The sequence below is a fragment of the Leptonotus elevatus genome, chromosome 2, assembly GCF_054856555.1.
Source record: "Leptonotus elevatus isolate MCC_2025b chromosome 2, RoL_Lele_1.0, whole genome shotgun sequence".
Lineage (NCBI taxonomy): Eukaryota > Metazoa > Chordata > Actinopteri > Syngnathiformes > Syngnathidae > Leptonotus > Leptonotus elevatus.
In genome coordinates, this window is record NC_141240.1 from 31,446,829 (window position 1) to 31,470,008 (window position 23,180).

The following is a 23,180-nucleotide window of genomic DNA, read 5'->3' on the forward strand; positions in this document are numbered from 1 at the left end:
ACAAATCGTTTCGCCTCTTTCTGATTCTAATCCCATCTTTTTTTTTTGAGACGATGGCAACCTTGTTTGCGTAATGTGACAGAATGCGAAGGAAGCCAAAAAAAATGGAAATTTGATTTAAGGAGAGTACATGACCACTGATTGATGGCTGAGTCATATAATCTCATTGCAACATTTGTTGTAATTGTCCTCACTTCTCTTCACTTTAAGATGATTCACTAAAAGGTTTGCTTGTCGAGGGAAGCAGCTGTCGCTTTCATCTCTGGCATTAATATGTGCCAACATGTGGGGAGAATGTCCAGCCAGAAATCTCAGAATTAAACTGAGACAATTGAGATAGTTTTTCATTTGATGCTGGCTGAACTGAGGTGGATCTCTTTGCTGTGACAAAGATCACAAGCAACTAAATGGCTGTGACCATTTGGCCGTATTTTTCGGCTGCATTTCGGTCACACGGTAGACCCTTTGTGATTCACTGGGGACCGGGATAAAGTCCTGCCAAGAATATGAGAGAAAAAAACATGAGTAACTGAACAAAGAGGTTTGTACGGTAATTGCCAAGAGATGCCACAAGGACTACTCTAATGTAAACAAAGCTCCTCAAAACACTCCAAATGGTTTCCTTGGCAACAAGATGTCAACATCTGGTACCGAAGCTATAATAACATCCCAAGCGATAATGTTTTTTTTTTGTTCCTCATCTATGAGTTTGATCCCTTCCATTACCATGCTTTTAACATGCTCAAAACATTTATATCTAAAATCACCTTTCTCTGTTGAAATGAATGGAAATGTCATTAATCCGTTCCTGCAAGTAATTGACACACCGTAAATATGTTTAGAATTGATCATATTAATAGTTTAAATATACCGTTTAGTATAATTTCACTCTTTAAAAAATGGTTTATACATGATTTGATTTTGAAAAAGAAACCACCCCCAAGAACAATCCAAGATAACACCCGTCTGTCTTTCACTGATGATCACTTCAACATGCTTCCTTGACACCAATTACTGTACTACTTTCCTATTTAGACAGGGCTTTGGTGACATCCTGTGGTGTTTTAGGGCATCCCAGAAAGAGCATTCATAGTACAAATAGTAAGCCGGGGATAGGTTCCACAGGAAAAAAATAAACAGGTGGATTTGTGTTTAGTGTGCCAATATGCAGGCATTACTGTAGGCTAGGTCAAATTGACTGCAGAGGTGCCCCCTTGTGGTGTCAACTTACTGCTAGCTGCAAATGCAATTGAATATGACAAAATGACATTGAATATGAAGGGCAGAATTTTTTCTGTAATAACATTAGCCACTCTGTACATGCTAAAGTCACAACCTGCTGACTCAGCCAAAAGACATTCCTGCATGGGTTGTGGAGGCGAACAAGCACTTCCACCGGCAACAAAGGGCATGTTAAAGCACAAGACAGGGAATGTAAAGAAAACTGGCGTGTGTGCACAAGGTATAAATGGGTTGAATGAGTGAAGGGAGGCTCCCAGTACCCCCCCCCCCCCAAGCAAACATTAACCTTTATTTGTTCATAACCTGAGTGAGCAGCCCACCTCTCTCTCCCACTCACACATTATAGGTATGCAAAACAATCACACCCTTCCTCAACTGCCTGCATGCTCCACCCTCAGCCCTCGAGGACAGGCTTGACCCAGGAGGAGGGGATACCGGGGAGATGAGGGGGGAGGCAGGAGCTCCAATTCATTTGTAGTGGTGGAGCTGAAGGCAGAGCACATTGCTATAGCATGGAGAACTGACACACAAGCTGCTGCCGCTGCCGCCGCTGCCGGGACATACAAGACTACCACAACGGATTACAAGCATTGGTAAACTCTGATGTGACCAAGGATGTTGCCTACTACTTTTTGGGGAACAACATTTACATAAAGATGTGATGACAATTTATTTTGCATCCAACGTGAGTCAGAGAAGAGAGCTGATTTTTTTATTTTTATGCTTACCTTGATTGACCAATCGATCATTTCTTTCATTTGGCATCACAGTTGCACAGCCAAAGTGGATCATACGTGAGTGTTACTTTTAGTTTTACTACAATGTGGCATCAATCTTAAAATCCATTTACTCTAAGTGGATGCGTGCAGTCCAACTGTTTGAGGATCAATGTGGGTCATCTCTGTGCAAACAAACAGCCGAGGTCTCCACGAGACACACACACGCCAGTTAAACAGTGTCTTTATTATCCGACTAATAATTCAGCCATTAATTGTATTTATTTCCATGTGAACCTCACTCTCCTTGTCAAGAAATGCACAAAAAAAAATGATGTGTGGCCTGACGTGTGTAGATAAATGCAAACTCGAAAACAAACTCACGACACTATTAGCTTGTTATTGATGATTAACTGGGGAAAGTTGTGAAATATTTACGCTTGTAACGATAGCTTTCATTCAAGACTATTTGCCTCAATAAATGGCACATAGAATAGTGAAAAGACAATGCAAAGACTTACTTGTACTCACACCACCGAATGAGAAAATGTTTTGAAACTTCACTTGCACAGCAAAGAATTTCATGAAAATCATTTTTTTTTTAACGATATAGATAAAAACAAGCAATTTTTAAAAACGTATTTATCATTATTTTATTTATTTATTTATCTATCCATCTAAAAAGGCTGGATTAGAAGAGCTCCAGGAAAATGTCGGCTTATTCGTGTGACCCGCTGAAGCATGAAATGTTAATGGACTGTAAATGGTGACAGCGCTAATGCTTTGTCTCGCAGTTGCGGTTGCAAAAACCCGCACGGGGAAGAGCACAGCAAGGTGAGAGGCAACGCGTGCATTCTCAGCAGACTCAATAATTGATGACTTGATCGTTAAAAATTTTGCCGACTGTTGGAAGTGAGTTCTGATTCAACGTCAACTCGTTTGTGTTTGCGACTCTTTTGCTTGTTATAGGAGTGCAGAACATTCAGAAAGATATTTCTCCATTTAGACCACCACACCACATGTTTTTCATGAAAAAGTATTGATATTCGATTACAGTCAGTGTTGAATAAATGTGCCATTATTCGTGGAATGCAAATTTTTCTTAAGAATACAACTTTTTCCTCCCCTCAAAAATATGTTTGTTTTTTTCTCTTAACAGCACAACTTTTCTCAAAATACTTTTTTCTTAAAATGTATGACTACCCTCTTGTTGTTACAATTTTATTCTTGAATAAACAGGTATTATGATAAATAAAATACAATACTGATTCTAAAAAACAAAAACAAAAAAAAACGTTTCCCCCCTAAAAATCAGTTTAAAAAAAAGTAACAAACAGAAAAACTGTCTAGACAGGCACAGTTAAAAAGGGGCAAGTGCCCTGTTGTGGGAGTGAACACAGCCGACTTGCTTCCTGGCAAAAGGAAACGGCTCATTTCATTCCTTTCAAATTCAGTGCAGGGGAGTTGCGCACAATTTTTGTCATTGCAGAAGCAAAAATGTACTCACTGGAGAAGATCAAAGTGCACAAAGTACGTTTTTAAGGAACTGTGAGCAGATCTCTACTTGCAGATTATGTGATAGCTAATACCTGAGCTGCGGCCCAGGGGGTCGTGTTAAAAAATATAATAAAGATCATGATATCAATGATGCGTTCAATGAGTTGATTTCTATGCAGACTGCAGACATATTTATAAATGAAATAAAACGACATCCCACATCCATATCAGCGGAGCGCAGAGTCTGTCTGCCCGCACTTTGATCAAATTCACCAAAATTGCACAACTCTACCTGTGCCACAACTTAGACTGAGCTTGGCCTAAAGTCTAGTCTACTTTCAGTCACATAGATGTCAGGTACGTGCAAAAGAAAACCGCGCAATGCCGTCTGCTTAATTCCCAAACAAGGTCATGTTGGCTAGCCCCGGAAAAACAAGATGCACCCGTTTTTACTGTGCACTGTCTATGGAAATACAGCCCTTTATGCAATATTACTTAAAAACAAACTTAAATATATTCAGATTACGACATTATTTTGTTAGCATAATTATTGTTTTTCTTTCCAGTGTCGCTCCACTGCTTTGCATGCTTGTGACATTCAATGAGAGGAAAACATGAATTTTCCGAACAAAAAATGCTTTCATTCTCCTGAGATGAATGAGTTTATTTCATATTTTACTAGATGAGATGTCATGAAAATCTTCACAGACAACTTGCTGACCTGTATCTGTGTCATTTAAACACTAATCTGCAACTTCAGGCAAGCAACCAAACGACGATAGCATTCACATGATTGTACCAACGAAAGGGTGCAAATAATGTTTTCTCCTCATTGTGTGTGATTACCGTGTTATGTGGAAGCTTGGTTTCTTTTACACTGAAGCCCCCCAAAAAAGTGTATTTTTAGGCTGCACGTGTGCCTGCAGTACTTTCCAGATGGAGTAAGGGCAATTAATCCCAGTAAGCTCTTCAATGTGTCTGCTAAAACAACACAGAAATGTTTGGCAAAATTTTGAATGACGCAGTCCAAGAATTAATTATTCTTCTTTTTTTTTTCATCAGCACTGAGGCCCTGGAGGGCTCGATCCATTAATCACTTAATATTTTTGTTACCCCTTTAAGTGTTTGGTCCAATCTAAAACAAGCACAAAAGGACTTCCTTGGTAGGAAAAATCCTCTGCAAGAGGCTGACTTTTATTTGGGGATGGCCACTTCATCATGTCTGCACCATGTCACCTCAACCCCTCTAGTTTGTTCAAAGCACGTGTTGCCATTTAATGATATATTGTGCCCCCCCCCCCCCGCCACACCACCACCAACCACCACCAAAAAAAAGCAAACTTCAACACTGCACTATTGGTGAGCGGTATTGTGGAAATACACTGACTGTTTGTGACTGACACAAAGTGCAGGTGGCAGTGTCAATGTGGGTGACTAATGAGGTGTGGTTCCACATGATTAACATTTAATGAGCTGTTTTGGTGTGACAGCGAAAGAACAAATTGTTTACTTTTATTGCCACCGTGGCGCTGTGTCTGATGAATAAATCAGGCGGCGATCGCCGCTAATCCGCATTCATGCGTAGAACGTCCACCTGGCATTGAAGCGCCTCATTCACATACTGCAATGTATTTGTGCTACATGAGGATCCAATTTACTCACACGTAGCGCTTGAAGAAGAAAGCTAGGTCATGCAGGCTTTATAATGTGCTGGTGACTCACACGGCCCTTTGTTGTATTGATCATTATGTAAATAAAGCCTCGTACCAACAGCAACACAAAGCTCACCCCATTGTACCCTTTTAAAATTATGTGTAGAGATGAGATTCTGTTTCAGGTAAAATGTTCGCAGAACTAGCAAAGGTAGTCGCACTCTGTACTTTAGCACACATACTGGTAAAAGTACTAATTGAAATTTGGGAAATCTTTATTTACGGTAGAAAACTTTAGGGAGCTAAATTTACTTTTTGGTTTCATATTGGTTTTATATTATTTAAAATATTCTAATAAGACGATACAGTACAGTGTTCCCTCGCTATAACGCGGTTCACTTTTTGCGACCTTCGCTGTAAGGCGGATTTTTTTAAAGGCAATTTAGCATGATTATTTTTTTTTTTTACAGTAATGTATCTATTTTATAAAATGTATGAAGTTTTTGAACATTGATAATGTTTAAATAAGAGAGCAATGTGAGTAAACGTAAATGCCTCAATGAGAAAAGTGTATACACTGTGTGGTGATGGCTTTTACACCCTTAAAACATTTATAATTAATGTACAACATAAAGCCAACTACTTCGCGGATTTCACTTATTGGGGGTATTTTTTGGAATCTAACCCCAGCGGAAAATGAGGAAACACTGTATATATATATATATATATATATATATATATATATATATATATACACTCAGTTCCCATGCAGACACTGGTTCACTTTCATTAAATAAATAAATGTGCTCAACTTCCCATAGCTTGCAGCATGTTGTACTTCTTTAGATCAGCGGTCTACAACCTTTTTTGGCGCCATTGAACTGTTCATATTATTACAAATTTTGCCATCAAGCTGGAAGTACTTGTTTTAATTAGATGGAATCCTGAACTTGTTTCTCTTCAATCAGCCAGTCTCGTTTTGGTGCCATGATTGACAAGTGTGGTATTATGTCCAGTCTACTCCACAATGTCATTTTATTCTGATTGCCTCTGTTCTCTTATTACAGGAATTAAAAAAAAATGTATTGAACCGAGCCTTTAACAATAGATCAAAGTTGATTTGACGGCGTTGGGCTGTGTGCATAGTTTGCCGATGATGTCGTTTCAACGGCTTTCGACCCAAACGTGTGAAACAACATGCAAGACGGACTGATACGTTGAAAGATTCTTTAGACCTATAATATTTTCTTGCCCACCTTAACTACCTGTTTCAGTCAAGCCCGAAGGCATCGTTACCAAATATGCTGCACTTGGAGAGGATGACATGGAAATTGATGGTCGCGCTCCAGTTTGCCTCTGGAGAGATACACAGGGAATGAGCAAACTCTTTCATTAATCAGCGTAAAAGCCTCAGAGTAAAGAGAGTATGCAGGGTAGCGCACGACAACCAAGAGTGATGTCTGCAGTCCATCCAATCAATTACATTTATTTCCAAAGCTCTTTTAAAACAACAAATGTTGAATAAAGTGCTGTCCCAGAAGAACAAAAGAGAATTAAATAGATTTAAGGAACAAAATCAACCAAGACACAATGGACAGACTCCAAACAGAGAATAGATGTGTGTGTGTGTTTTTTTTTATTGAATCAGAAGGACAGATAGGAAAGAAAGTACAGGAAAATGAATTTATCGAACCTCATTTGCTTCTGTAGTGTTTTATTTTATTTTTTTCATTTTTTAACTATGCGGGGATCAGCTGCAGTCCAGCTTTGGAGCCATTTGAAAACAATCAGCTTTGATCAAAATGATGGGGGGGGGGGGGGGGCATAATGTGACATCATTAAGTTAAAAATGTCTGAGGCAACCATCTTTATAGGTATCAATATGTTTCTAAAATGAATTTTGATTTATTGTACACAGTTCAGTCTCTAAATCCTGGTTTTATTCTTTTATTAGACTTTTTGTTGTATTCAACAGGTTTGACTTAATCTTCTGTGACAGCATTTGAGTGCATCTCTTTGAAGGGTTAGACAAGAAGGAGCGCTGAGTGAAGATGTATTGTAGCATGTTACATTAGCAACGACTGGCTAGCTGCCATATGTTTGTCACTTGGGATCAAAAGGTAGTGTGTTTTATGTGTGTTGGTTTTTAATGTTTCACATGACGTAAATGGTTGATTTAATGTCATACTTATTTTCTGTGAGTGTTAAAAAAAAAAAAGAAGAGATGTACCATTATTACACTTCCTTCATTAAATTTAAGAGGGTTTAAAGAGGGGTTTACTGTTTTTGCTTAGTAATGATACTTTATGTTTCCAGGCAAAAAACAAGCATTAAAAGTCAATCACATGGTTATATAGTACATAGATAATAAGATGATATAGTAGGCACAAAGAATCCTCTATGGTGTAATTACAGTGACGGGAGCAAGGCTGCAAGTTAAAAAAGAAAAAGAAAAAGAGAGGCCTAGAGTTACCTTGATGAAATTAAGACCCCCTTGTACCATTAAACCTTAATTAAAAAAAAAAAAACATTATAGAAACAGTCATTCACGTCACGCCGTATCTATAAGCAGTCAATGAGTCACAAAAGGCCACCTTTAAACGAAGGCTGCCTTGGTGTGCCATCAGGACAAAATATAGTAACGGCTAATAAGAACATTTAATATCCAAGGACAGGTTTCAATGGAGATGTTGAGGAATGTTTGACAGGAGAAGAGTCCCCATTCTCCACATCTCATGGATGGTTCCGCCTTGGCGCGGGTCAGAGAGGTCCATCTGGCATGGCTTCTCACGCATTCCACCGTCAAAGCCAGCATGCGACACTTGACAATATGTCATGCGGCACTATTAGCAGCTAATTGGCCAGTGGGTTCCCAGTGGGGTAGTGAGAACCTCCTCCTACTCTTAGAGCACTTTTACCTCCCTAATTTTAGCCATGCAGAGACACCACTGGGTATTTGAGGTGTTGATGTGGAGGCAAAAGGTAGATTCAAGTGCATTAAAGCAGCAGATAAGACAAGGAAGCACGAGTATGCAAAAAAAAAAGAAAAAGAAAAGGGATTTACTAATAAAAAGGGCTCACTGAAAACCAACTATTCAATTTACAAAGTCCGAAGAAAAAGCAAGGTGCAAAATTAGTAACAAATGGAATAAACTCAGCACAAAAGAAAACATAACAACTAGATTAACATGACTAACAACAGCAACACACAATTGCAAACAATGAACTGCGACAGACTGATAGAAACCAGAGAACGTAATACCAGCAAACTGACGAGAGAAACAAGATGCATCTGGACAAGACATGAGTGGCTCGAGGGAGCCGATTGGTTGACACAAGGAACAGGACTGATGAGAATAGGTGGAAACTTGATGAGTTGACATGACATGAAAACAGGGGCAACACGACGAAACTAATCAAAACACAGTAAACGAAAAACAGATGATGACAAGAAAAGTACATCCTCAATGCAAGACATGTTGAAAACATAAAATAGCTACAGTGGTGCCTCCAATTTCAAATTTGAAAACTTTCAAAACAAAATTCATCATTGGAACATGTAAAACCACCACCATCAAAATGCGTACTGTACAGACAAAAATTGACAGCAACCAACAGTTTAACATTAATTCCTAATATTAAGCAGAATTTAACCAATCTAATGCCAGCAACAACAAAAAAAACATGATTAAAGTTTGCAGTGTTAAATCTACTAACAAGATCTGAATGCAGGTTCCCTGCACTAGTTCATCCCCTTTTGAGTCGTTTAAACAAAGCCACGTACAGTATTTCTTATTCCACAAACACAATATTAATCAGAATGCCGTGTTTAGACCAGCAAGGGCACATACAACATGTTGCAAAGTAAATTTTTGTGTTTACGTCCCTTTGAAGAAGATATTAATAAATGTCCACTGGGAATATTTTGACACAGTAACGGCCACACAAATGTGAAACGTAATCAACCACTATCAACGTGGCACCAAGAGGCTATTATGAGAAGCTAATGTAGCAGTTGACATCTCGGTGCTCCTTCTTGACAGACATCACAAACAGATGGGCTCACTACCCTGCTAACACAAGATCCAAACCAAAGTCCTTTATTCACAAATAGCAGGATGGCAAAGGCAACTGAACCACTTTGTTACCTGTTTTGTGAAACACTATGTGCTGCTTTTTATTAAAATATTGATTGATTGATTGAAGCAAACCATGAAGTAGAAAACGACCAAAATAAAAGCATTACCAGCACTTAACAGAAGGAAGAGTCATCCACATGACTGCTGGCGGCCCCAGGGAGTCAAGCATCACGCTCTTAAATGCGCTGCATTAAAAGCAACCAAGCTCTCTTAAGAGCCATATTTAGCCATCCACCACTTTCTTATCATCATCTCTGACTCTTTGATGTTATCTATGCTATTTTCCTTTTCTTACATTTTTTTCCACAATACCCTCAGCATGTTTTCTCGGACTTTCTTATATGTCCACGTTTATTTGAGCAAAATTGCACCCAGCCTCCCATGAACCCTCCCCTCCGTTCCTCAGATTGTCATGTCATTCCTCTCTCGCGATGTTCAAGCCATTTATTTATAAGCAAAGAAAAATAAACATGACATTTATTGCACTCAACAGTGACACGGAGAGAAAAGAATCAGATGCACGAGAGGAAGAGAGGCAGAGGGAGGCAGGGAAGAAAAACAAGGAAAAGCAGGAATGCACCCGGGTAAGCATGGGATGATTATGTAGAGTGGAGGTGAAGGAATAAAATTGGAGGGATAGAGGAAAAATCTGTCTACCAACCTTGAGAAAATACGAATGGGAAAATAAACGTTGCTGGACTTGCGTCAAACTGAAAATAAGAATCTGAGGGGTGGACCAACATACACACTCACAGCCAGAGATGATCCGGACTCATTCAAAACTCAAGTATAGTCACATGACAGCATGATTGGTCTCACGTTTGCGTCTGTCTGACAAATTTGATAAAGTCCAAACTGCTTATGGCAAATACAATCAATGTCAATATCTCTAATACTGTATACGTCTCAGGTGCTTGCCTATGAATTGGAGGGCAAAGGTCAGACCTGTGGGAAAAGGCAGACAAGATGCTAATGACGCTATGATAAAATACAAATACAGTCCTCGGGTTAAGTCGTTTCGGCTTTACAGCACCTTGTTTGTCGTTAATTTCCCACGGTAATCGCGCCATTTTAAAGTTATTTTAAGTTGTGTTGTTACCTCCAGCAACGGACGTCATCGAGCAGGTCGCCTCGCCATCATCATATTTCCGTGTTAAGTTTGAATTAGCTCCGCTCTGCCGTCCATCAGCAATGAATGTCTGAGCGGAAACACGAAGTATTGGTTCCGGCCCTTCCGGGGCACGCAAATATGTTTTTTTTTTAATTATTGTACAAAGTATTTCGTTGTAAATATTGACTTTAACGGTGAAATTCGAAATTCGGGTTACATCGCCTGTGTAGGAACGGAACTCGGACATAACTCGAGGACTCCCTGTAATGATAAGAAAACCACACCGAGCAACATTTTCATCACGTCTCATACGTGGTACACAACAACAAATTTAAGTGTCCTCACCACAAGACCACATTGTTTGTCTTGCAGGAATGGAAAGTGTCAGTGTGGAAACGGACTGGGATGCTTTAACCCTCTCCTCTCTGGTCGTGACGGGAAGGAACAACCGCTCTTCCTCATCTTTATTTGAGCTCAATACCCTCAACGGCTCCCACAGCGGAGGATCCTTCTTCGGTATATTTCCGGAGAATGGCTCAAACACTACCCGTTACCCGTTGCCCCAGCCCAGGGTGAGGGACCAGGGCCTTGCCCAGGCCGAGATCGCCGTGCTCGGGGTGGTACTGGCTCTGACCGCCCTGGGAAACAGTTTTGTGCTGTGGGTGCTACTCAGGAGGAGGAAGCACAATGCGCCCATGCACGTTTTCATGGTCAACTTGTGTGTGGCTGACCTGGTGGTGGCCTTTTTTCAGGTGACTTCTTGATCTGTACTCTGACATATATGAACTATGATACTAACAATCTGGTGTGACCGTTCCAGTTTATATGAATTCCCAAGGGGGGACTGTTCTCACAAGCTTTTGCAATGCTTGTATAGTAAAAATAATATCAACGAAATTATTTTGGGGTTACTAGACCCATGCATTCTCCATCAGTCTGTCCATTTTCTACCAATGTTAACCAGTCACAGTCAGTAATATGAATACTAAATAGTATCAGTCACTAAACTAATAAAACCTTTGTTAATTCAATGACAGAAGAGAATCATTTATGTATGAAATGAAATCAATCACTAAAGGCAGCCGCACACTGAGCGACGTGGCTGAACGAGACAGAACTGGGCAATTACGAACAGTGTCCAGGCAGAAGAGACTGTGGATAAATCCACATGTGCCTTTTTAAGGTGATATTTTTCATATTGTCTCTATTTTGAAAAAATTAATCCTGGAGGTAGTACAAATACTCGCTCACCTGCCTTGACTGACACACTGTATGAAGTCATCCCATTTTTAATCCATAAGTTTAAAAGAGAAACTAAACGAAGATGGGATTTTCAACTTTATTTATATATTTTCTGCCCATTTTATTTACTAATAAAACCATACAGTTACACATAGCTGATGCGAGAGGTGAGTGTTTGGTGGCTCGCGATAGCTGGCAGACTACTGGTCAAGTATAACGAGTGAAAATGTGTTTTCACGTTTGACAGTCAGACACAGTTGCAGTTCCTACCGTTACAATTATTATTATTTTTTAAGAAACCTGGTTTAAATATCGAGACTGAATCATGAGGGACACTGCTGACAGAGTTTAATTGAGCTCTGGTGCTTCATTGTGCCTAAAGGTTTGATAAATATGGGAGCTTGTCTTCTAAAAATCAGAAAAATAAATTCACGTTATTGTGCTCAGGAGAAAAAGATGAAACACAGGAGCGCATGTTATTGATATGATATGATTAACATGAGACCAGTCCAAAGTATAGTCTGCCTCTCACCCAAATGTATTTATTTTCACACTATTTTTGTACAAGAAAGACAATCAAGTCAAATCCCTGTCTCTAAAGTTAATGTTTATTAATAATTTTGATTGATTTTTACATTCTGTTGTGGTTGTTGACCTATTTATGCTTAGCACGGTGTTCTTGAGTGAACCCCCTCCTCTTTCACATGTGCAAGTGTTTCAGTCGTGTTGTTTATGTTTCCTATTCATGTGGCTGTTAACAGAGTTTTTCTTTTTCTGCAGTCCCATACTGTGCCCTTGGGCAAATCTTCCATTTTGTTTTCGTTTTCATCTAAGAAAAACGGGGTGCCGTTTGGTGACCAGTCAGGCCTTCTGTCGTCCTCTAATTGTCATTGTTGTTTTATTTAATGTTTCTTGAAAAGGTTACAACTGTAGAATTTCGTTGCTCTGTACTCTGTTACTCGTGCATACGCAACAACAAATTAAATTTGATTCTATTCCATTATAATTATTAACTCATTATTGTGATACTAAACAAGCCAGAATATCACATTCTTTGTGCCTTCATCCAAAGTCGCAAGAGTGATCACTCAGCAGGCAATAGTAAAACGAAAGTTTTATCTCAACACATATGCTATAATATACTGTACTTAAAGCAATGGCACCCCAGGGTGAACTTCCAACATCTGCAAATAACTTTTATGATCCTGAATCTGTCTGGCTCACTGTTCAGGGGTTTCTTGCAGTTAAAATAACTTCAACAACATTATCCGTATCAACTTGGTGAAGCATTCACAAAAATTCAAAGATATGACTCACCAGATTCAAGAGTCATCTCTCACAAATGCGAGTGATCAAGCCTACGGATGTATTCCCAAATTTCAATTCTAAATAACTCTGAACACTTGAGATATGTGAAAAGTTAAACAATTAAAAAGTGAGGACAGACATTATTGACATTGGAGTGATAAATTGGAAAGTGTCCATATGTGTTCTCTTTGTGGGTATGCAGGTTCTTCCCCAGCTCATTTGGGACATCACAGAAAAGTTCCAGGGACCTGATTTCCTGTGCCGCTCCATCAAGTACTTGCAGATTGTGGGAATGTTTGCTTCCTCCTACATGATAGTCGCCATGACAGTGGACCGGCACCACGCCATCTGCTGCCCGTTGCAGGCGTACCGTAGTGGGGCAGTCTCCCGCTGGAACACCCCTGTTATGGTGGCTTGGGCCTTGGCGCTTGTCCTCAGCCTTCCACAGGTAAGAATTTGTAACCTGACCTCTCTGGCATAGGCATGGTCAGATCGGAAATGAGAGGCCAGGTTGGTGACTACATATACCGGAGAACTAACTCAATCTATTTTTAGTGCCATAAGGTCATTGCCAAAGTAGCATTCATGTCAGTTTGATGACCATCCACACTCTCTTGTCATTCTGTCAGGTGTTCATCTTCTCGCGCTCAGAAATGAGTCCCGGGGAGTTTGAGTGCTGGGGTCACTTTGCTGAGGTGTGGGGGCTCAAGGCCTACATCACTTGGATGACGGTGGCTGTCTTTCTGCTGCCTGCTCTCATCATTGCTATCTGTCAGGTAAAACTAGTTTCAATTTTAAGCAATTTCTGGCTTGCCCGCAAAGATCAGTATGTTGACTGAGACAACAGCATCTAATAATCAATTGTGCAGTAGCAACATGCCCTCTTGGTTAAAGTACACAAACACCAGAATTGTGTGCACTAACTCGGCTTCTTCCATAACTTGTGTTCTTTGTTTGGATTTGGCTGAGCCTTGTGAGAGCCTTCACGATATCTGGCCCCCAAATGACAACCAGAAAATGATCTGATATGCAACAGATGATGAAACTTGTCATGAATCAAGAATACAATTATTGGATACCCATTATTGGTGTTGCAAGTAATGAAGCCAGAGAATCTATAAATGAAACAATTACAGATTATGACGCATTGCCATTTTAAATTATACCTGTGACGCAGTGTTTCAATTATGACTATTGGTAATGAATAACATGAATAAAATGTGGTTTTGACTTTGTGAAGTGCACATGTGAAGGGTATTGTTCTGACACGCCATTGGACTTGGTGATCGTTGTTATGTAGCATCCACGGTGGGCAAGCCTCCTGGGCGACCCCAACCGCTGACCTGGTTTGCTGGTCTTCTATTTGGGAAAGATATTTGCAGCTATTTCCACTAATTAAGGCAACACGTGGAGGACCACCGCTGTAAGGTGCTGTTCAAAAATGTTGCCCCGTCGGGAACTGTCTGCTAGAGACGGTTCGCAGCCAAACAGTATCTCTGAATTGTTTTGTTTTTTTGCTCTCATTGCAGATTTCAGGTAAAAATTCATGTTGACAATAACCCACAAGGATGTAGGCTACAAACAGCGATTCCATGCCAGAAGCGCCTCGTGACCATGGATATCACTAAAGATATTACGTCAATCCAAGCTTGCTACATTGCTTTAAAGCCGTGAATATGGAACTAACACAAGCAAGGCATCGTAGTAGAGTCAGTTATTCAATAGCCCAAACTTTATTTGTCAAAACCAGAAAAGCACCTAAATCCACCATCCATAACTCTAACGTGAAGTCAATTTAAAATAAATAAAACTCTGCCTCATCAATAAAGTCCAGTAGATAAACTCTTAACAGACGAGCAGTCTCTTAAGATTTACGAAATCCTTACATTTGTATTAGGCCTGATTTGTTTCGGTCCTCAAATTGCTAGAGTAGGATCTTATGATCTTCAATATCATCTTCATTTGAGCTGACTTGTTTTTCCAGCTCAGTGACGTGGTTATTCATATTGTTCAAAGAAGTCTGTAGAACAGTCCAAGTGGTCTGTATGGAATCAATCTTCCCAAACAGCTCAGAGTAATTTCTCTGGGAGCTGTGCCACTGTATCAGGATGTGTCGGGGAAAAAAATCCTCAAAAGTAACAAATGTCAATACTAACGCACCAGCACCTAGCAATACAAGATGAGTATCAAAGAAAATGCTTGTAAAGTTATTCTAAAGTTAATAACTCATGACAGTTATGAGCGCTTTGTGCTTCAAATCACCTTGCAGCCGTCTTGATAGCATACAGTATATTGCAGTGTTTCAGAGCAGCAGATGTCCGAAAGCGTGTATGAGTACTGAGAAATCATTCTGTGCTTTTAAAATTGATTGATTTTATTCTGAAGGCAAATGAGAGAACATGCAGAACAGAATTGAATCATGCCACATGAAAATGTCTGTGGTTGGTTTCCAGCTGATTGCAAAGGCCAACACACACTCCTCCTTTTGTTGCAATTTCCTGAAGTCCGTCAACCAGAAATGCTACCAGGATAACTTCCAGCTGAATCTGGCATGTGCCGAACTTAAATTGAATCCAGAGTCTTTTTGCATGAGCGAACGTCGTGGTGATGTCATTTCAACTGTGCTTAAAAGGAACCCCGACTGTAATGACAAGTTTGCTCTAAGTTGTTTATTTGGTTGTTACTAACATATTTATGACATTCATTTTTCAAAAATCATTTCCAGTTTAATATAATTTGCAGAAACTTTATTTGGACGTACGCTGCCATTCTTATTTACGTCGCAACACATTCTGTGCGTAGTGACGTAGAATGGCGGCAGGCTCTCTGCCGAACAATGTCAAACTGTCACGGTGTGGTCACGGAGCGGCGTGGTGTCTGTCGGCGTGTGAAGTGGAGGACCCAAAATGCAGGGAGGCAGGAGAACCACAGCAGGAGTGCGAAACTGGCGTGCTTTATTTTACAGAAAACACTAACCAGGGTACTGGTTAATGCTAACTAAACAACAAACTGAAAAGATACAAAATCAAAATGACAGACACAACTCCGGGGGTGACCGTGACAAGCGGCAATGATCCCACGCCGACTGATCACCACCCGGGAATTAAATACACTCACACTAATTGGGTAACTAGCCACACCTGGGGCCAGGCATAAGTGGCTGAGGGCCCGGATTGGTCAACCCGGAAGGGCTGGAACCCACTCAGGACCAATCGGGACCCTCAACCAAAACCAGATCTTCCCAGACATGACACAAACGCCCATCAATAAAGCAAGTTAAGCCTCTTAGCGTTCCTAAAGAAACAACATGCGATCCGGAGAGTCACCCTCCCCCACGCCGTGCTCTCGTCATTCACCAGACACATTCAAGAATTTTGATCGTCCCTTTAGGAACGCTACAGACTACGGAGGCTTACCTTGCGTTCTTTATAAGCGTTTCACATTGTTCAGCAGAGAGCTGCCGCCATTCTACGTCACTACGCACTAAATGCGTTGCGATATAAAAAATAATGGCGGCGTACGTCCAAATAAAGTTTCTACAAAATGTATTAAACTGGAAATGATTTTTGGAAAATTAATCTCATTATGTTAGTAACAACCAAATAAATAATATAGAGCAAACTTGTCATGACAGTCGGGGTTCCTTTAAAAAAATAAAAACTATGTCCATCTTCCAGATAAGAATCTTCCGAGAGATCCACAATAACATCTACTTGAAGTCGGAGAGGATGGTGATGGCAGAGCTGAAGAGGAATGAAATCTTCTTCCGCTTCCACAGCTTTAAGAAGGAAGAGGAGCGAACGAGGGAAAGGGTTCGGCGGGGGTCCAAAGGTGGAGGTCGGATGGGGCTGCATTTGAAGCCCATGACTAACAAAACCCACAAAAACACTTACAATAAAAGTCAAATGGGGGACACCACAGCAACAACCACACCGCCGGCAGTCCAGCAGCAAATGAACAGTCCCGACGGTCAGGAATCCTGCACATCCTACGAGGTGGCCTCAGGCTCACCTCGCTGCTCCCTCGATTACGCCCCCCCTCACCCCGCAGCTGTGCCACCCCCAAGCATCACCAAAGCTATGTCCAAAACGGTCCGAATGACGCTAGTCATTGTACTGGTCTACACCGTCTGCTGGTCCCCTTTCTTCATAGTCCAGCTGTGGGCCGCCTGGGATCCCAACGCTCCCAATCAAGGTCAGCAACATACACATTCACAAAGAGGTTTGGTTTGACTTTCTCCAAACTTTTTAATGCGCATGTTCAACTTTTCGAACACTTAAGATGTAGCTGAAAAGCATAATTGCACCAATACGTTTCTTGGTTCAATTATAATTGGTATTTAAACAGACCCTTTCTTCATGCTGTTTAATTCTGAACTCATGAGACCAAAACACCACCTAAATATTGATCAACGGTACGAGGCTTCAACAGGAAGTGGGCATTGAGCTTTACATTTCACAGAGTATCATCAGCAGGATGCAACATAGATTCACAGAGACTGGAAGAGTGACAGAAAGACATATAAATGGCCATCCTTGGATATGTATTTATCATTGGTTGTACTGAACACAGCTACAACATTGTCACACAAAAAGAGAGTTACAAGAATCTTTGGTTGGTCTGCTGCACTGAACACATCCGATTGGAAATGTTTAGTTCCAAGAACTACTGTACAAGTATCAATAACAACGAGCTACTGGAACTTCTGGTAAAATAGCCTTTATCAAGTCCATGAGGCCATTTAAAAGAGTTATTCGGGACTCCATCTTTCAAAATACTAAACAACAAAAAAATGTATGACTTTAAAAACAGGGGTCAAGATCACATGAATAGCCCGTGGGCCTGTTAAAAAAAGATCTCACCAGTAATGGGACATTGTGATTTTCTAGGAACATTGTTATAAGACATAATTTGAAAATGTGAACAATGGCGGAGATTTATTTGTGAACAAAGTGTTGCATCTGTTTTCTTAATTATTGTGAGTAAGTACTATCACGATTGTGTTTACATTAGGGGTGGGAATCTTTGAATGTCTCACGATTCGATTAAATTCCAATTTTTGGGTGTGCGATTCGATTCATAATCGATTTCCGATTAAGAATGATTTTTGATTCAAAATTATTTAAATGACAATGATTTTTGCTTCAATTGTTCAAGGAATCGTAATGATCTACTCCAGTCTGACTCGCTAATGCTAATTAGTGCGCTACTCGTGGCACTTATATCACTCAAAAGAACGGCTCCACGCTGCAAAAAAAACTAACTTTTATTGGAATAACTTGATCGTGACTTTTTCCTTCTACTCTCTAATGTGGCTACAACTTAACAGTGTATCAGACCGCGTGGAATCACACTGCCCCTAAGTGGCCAAATCTGGTACAGCATGAATAGCACTCCCAATAAAGGCACACACAAACGAAGGGAAGACAGTATAAAATAATTTAAATTAATAATACATTATTAAAAGTAATAAGTAAATGTATTATTTCAGAAAATGTATATCAAACTGGCAGCCCTTTTCATTTATCATTACCCAAGAATTAGCTCTCCACTGTTTTAAAGCATACAGGTGTTCATTATTTTTCATTTTTTTAGTTTACATCAGTGTTTCCTAACCTTTATTGATCCTGTGCACATACCATTAAATAAAAAAAAATTGGGGCACACGACTAAACAAAAATATTACGAAATGTATACAAATACACTGTGTACAGTACAGTATACTGAAATAATGGTCTCACTTTACACACACATTTATTTACTTAATGTCAAATCAGGGCCTGTTCAGTTGAATGCAAAGTTATTTTTCTGTTACATGAATGGCCACAGGTGGATACTGTACATTGGGCAATTGGACCTTCAACCAGAAGAGCATTGAATTGTTCTGCCTGTTCCTCTACCTGACAGATGAACAAAAATACATTGTTTGTAGAAAACAAATACTTTTGTGACAATTTAAGTGAAACCGGATTATTTCATGCACCATTACTGATGAATCTCTCACGGCAAACTAATGTAGTCGCAAATCACTGGTTTAGATGTTTTTTGTGTGTTTTTTAATATTTAGATTTTAAGGATACCTGTTTCAAAACAAAAGAAAAGGGAGTTTGTATCGTGCCCAATAGCGTGAATTGTGTTCCCTGCTCTGAACCTAAAGGCAAGCACTAGATACTAGTAAATAATACGGGTGTGCCCAAAAAAATCTATTCTCATAAGAATCGCGTTTTTCATTTAGTACGATTCAAAATCGATTTTAAATGTTCCAAAATCGATTTTATTTAAATTATTTTATACTGTCTTACCTTTGTTTGTGTGTGCCAAATATCAATATTGTCAATTTGTCATGATCAACGACTCGACTTTCGTTACATTTGTAGCTACTATTACCAACAAAAATGCCAGTCATGCAACCCCTAGTCTGTATTTAAATAGCATAGATGAACAATGTGATGTCCCCGCATTGATCTCATGCCATTTGCAGGAGTGGCCTTCACTATCCTCATGCTGCTGGCCAGCCTCAACTCGTGCACCAACCCGTGGATCTACACGGCCTTCTCCAGCAGCGTGTCCAGAGAGCTGCAAAATCTGCTGCACTGCGGGTTGCGACCCGGACGCCGGGGCTCGCTTCCTGACGACTCCACCGCCACACACACCTCCACCACCAAGGACAGCCAGTACTGACTGACTGAGACAACCTCGGAGACATGCGTGCGTGCTTGCCATGTCCTCCGGAGAACAGAGGTGGCCCGCTTCCGCCAGATGTTCCCAACAAGAAATGACAGCAAGTTGTCAACAGAAACTCCGTGGGCATGTCACTGGAGGTGTTAGCGCATGATAGAATGCGCAGTGACAGTATGCGTGAGTGCCACGGTTATTCCGACAAGAAGTTCTGAAGAATTAAAGAGGAGAAGCAATGCAAGGTGGGGAATCATCGCCGATGTAATTGAGGACAAAGAGCAAACAAGCAGACAGTAGTGATGGATGCTGGTTTTGGTGGATGTTCCACGGGAAGTCTGATAATGTGAACAAACTTTGTTAAATCAAAGCAAGTGAATTAGAAATTGCTGAATTTATATTCACTCAGAAGGAATTCAGTCTCGCAGAACAATAGAGGACTGTAAGCAAGCTGGACAGAAGCTTATTCAAGCGCACCAATTAACGGAAACACACACATTTACACACTCGGGAACATGCACACAAACAAACATGAGTCCGAGCAGGCGGGTTAAGGCCTGCAAAATGAACAATCCAGCTTTCCGCCACCCAGCGGGACACAATGATGTGACTTTATTACATGCATATATACACAGCATGTGAAGTATACAAAATGACCTTCCCGACTGTGAAAAGCTAAGCAATATGCTGAAGGAACAAGTTGTCAAAAAGCATTCCATATACGAGGACGAACCACGCAAAATATATTTATTTAAAACGTATCATGCACACTAGACATGATTATATTGTGTGGGAGGTAAATGTTGCCAGATTTCACTCATACCTTGGATGTTAGTACTCTAACCAAAGAAAGACGTGTTGTCTTCTTTACACGAGAAAAGACATTTCAAGGGTATCAGAAGAAACAGAAAAAGTGCATGTCATTCAGACAATGAAATTAGTCCCGGTCTTGAGCAAGTGTCTGTGATGCACATGGACACTTTTAGAGGGGCCCCCTCTTTAATCTCACGCTGATGTCATCCATGTTATTCTAGGAGATGCTATCACCAGAGGTGGGTGCTTGTGTACTATCTTGCTAGCACATGTTCATTTTTCAATTGCATTTCTTGGCAGTTTCTAACTTCCATCTACTCTCACAGTACGTTTGAAATTGGCAATGCATTCTGACCATTCACTGCTGACAGACATCAAGTACACAGATTGTGATTCTTATTTTTTGTTTCTTTATTGTTTATTACTGTATAAGCTGCAAGTAAATGTGAATGTGTATTAACTGCGAACCCAGCTAAGTGTACACTCACAGACCACAGCATTAGGTACACTTGCACAAAACAATGAACACTCAAAGGCTGTAATTACACTGCAGGTTAAAGTTCCTGATTTTGACACCTTAAATCCCCCCCTCCCCTCCCCCTCCAAGTGGCGCAATAAAAAATGTCTGTATTTTTTAACATTTCATTGAATTTATTCTTCTCATTTTAATCTCTCAAGGGGAAATTTTATTCACACACTACTGTATTGAGTATTTGAGCCAGATGGTACGCATGCAGGCAAGTAAGGTGAGAGGTCAGGGTGATGAATTGTAGAAGTGAATGCAGTGTAAACAGGCAAATCCGATCTACCCTTTTAACGTGAGCCTGACATCATTGAGATGCTTTGTAAATCTAAACGAGATTTATAGCACAGATGGTGTAATGTCTAAATATGATACATTAGAGGAGCGTAGATGATTGAATAATGAAATTGACTACCAGCAGCAGTCAGTGGAGGAAGAGTCAGGGAAGAGTCCATCTATGTCAACTAAACGCTATGACACATTTAATATTTGTATTTGATATTTGCTCTACTTTGTGTGTTGTCACTGCTCTGCCCTATGTTAATACTTAAGCATGCAGGTTGTTTCAGGTGTTCAGTAAAAAGTAAACACAGATCACTTATTTTATACAAGTTGACAGTTCTGCTCGTAAATTTATACACCTTGGAAGAATTTGTAAGATGTAAAACGAGTGATCAGGCAAAACACATTTATTTTATTTTTATAGGATTTAACTCCAACGATAAAGCATTTTAGAATTGCACAGCCGTTAAGGAAAATATATGAATAAAGAAAATAATGAGATGGTCCCCGTGCAGTCTTAAGTCATATTTTCCCAAAAATCCTGAGCACAACTGTACATGTAAATGATCCAAAAATAATCCAAATTGGGCACTTAGACCTGCAGGGTAGGCTCAGCCAAATAGAAAACGGTATTAAAACTTGTGTCTTTACAAATGATGACAATGATTAATAATGAAATTATATAAATAAATAACACATGTTGGCAGGCCAGCTGGTTCACAGAGGATGACGCAAGACAGTAAGTACTCTTTTATTTTGGGGCCAGGTTAACAGCTCCAACAATGGCAAAAGGAGAAAAGAGATTTTGCTTTCAAACAATATTTAAAAAATCCTTAAGCCCTGTAGTTAGTGTTTGCCTGTTTGTTCTTTAACCATCAACTTCTTAATTCCTTGAGTATGGCAGGTCAAAATTGTTTTTCTGTTGCAGGCCACACTGATGCTGTGGTTTGACCATGAACCAAAAAAATGTGCAGTTGTGCTTGAATGTTTACATACCCTTAGGATATGTTCATTTTGGTTAGTTAATGCTCAAAATACTGTGACTATTGTGTTGATATTTTCAGAGGTTGAAGCTGAGATGTGCATGTGAATTTTGGTGATGATTCATAGCATTTTTATGTCATTAAGCAATGTTTAGCTTTTGTACATTTACAGTTGTGCTCATAAGTTGACATACCCCAAGTGTATGTATGTGACTTTGAACTCAACTTACTTCATAATTAGCAGCCGTTTGGTAAATTGTGAAGAATTCCTCAACAAGGCTTCAAGATGTTTATTGCCACTCACACTTGAAGTTCACCGTAAAGTTAAACATCAAACAAAGGGAATTGCATGTGTATTTAAACAACCAAGTTTATCTAAAGCTTTTCTTTAGAAGCAGCACAATGTCCATTGAATTGAAGCAAAACGTGGTCAAAACTGTTGAATGCTTAACATTCTATTTAACTCTTTGACCGCCATAAACGTTATAAAACGTTTAGCATAAACCTAGGGAAGGGCGCCGAGGACGTTAAAAGACGTCCCCTATGTTTTTTTTTGTTTTTTTTGGAAACGGGTGCAGGAAAGCCTTGGGCAGCTGTGCTGAAAGTATCAAGCAGATCTGATTAGTAAAAGACTCGTTTTGGCCCCTAGAGGGCAGCGATGACTCTCTTTGCACAAGGTTGGATGGGCCGCCCACCGTGGGCGTCAGTAGAAGACGTGAGGCGGAGCTAGAGTGTTGAGGAGACAATGGCTGATGAAGCCACAATGGCTGACCAAGCAACCGGTTGCAAGCAGCTCACGCTTGAGCATTTTTTTCAAAGACGGAAAGCATCGATCAATACTAAAAAGCACATTGATGTCGACGATGATGATGACTCCGAGCTTGACGCCAAAGTTGGAAGCCTTGACGCGACTGTTATGATCACGTAGTAAGCCTCACCGGCTAAGGCCGGAAAACGCGCACAATAACCGACCGGGTACTTCTACACAATCGGACAT

The 23,180-nt window shown here is 40.1% G+C and overlaps 1 protein-coding gene across 7 annotated transcripts; it reads left to right on the forward strand.

The window, feature by feature from the left end:
• Positions 1-1,697: 1,697 nt before the first annotated feature.
• On the forward strand, positions 1,698-23,099 carry LOC147179603 (vasopressin V2 receptor-like). Of its 7 annotated transcripts, XM_086068156.1 has the most exons (8): positions 1,759-1,835; positions 2,753-2,792; positions 9,740-9,830; positions 10,730-11,109; positions 13,110-13,355; positions 13,537-13,683; positions 16,585-17,101; positions 19,389-23,098. In XM_086068156.1, exons 3-8 carry the CDS (start codon positions 9,821-9,823, stop codon positions 19,586-19,588), a joined length of 1,500 nt encoding a protein of 499 aa, XP_085924282.1. In that variant the 5' UTR covers positions 1,759-1,835; positions 2,753-2,792; positions 9,740-9,820; the 3' UTR covers positions 19,589-23,098. The 7 variants fall into 7 exon arrangements, with proteins under 7 accessions (XP_085924279.1, XP_085924280.1, XP_085924285.1 ...); XM_086068153.1 differs by lacking the exon at positions 2,753-2,792 and having other exon boundaries at positions 1,698-2,036; XM_086068154.1 differs by lacking the exon at positions 2,753-2,792 and having other exon boundaries at positions 1,698-1,927.
• Positions 23,100-23,180: the final 81 nt, after the last annotated feature.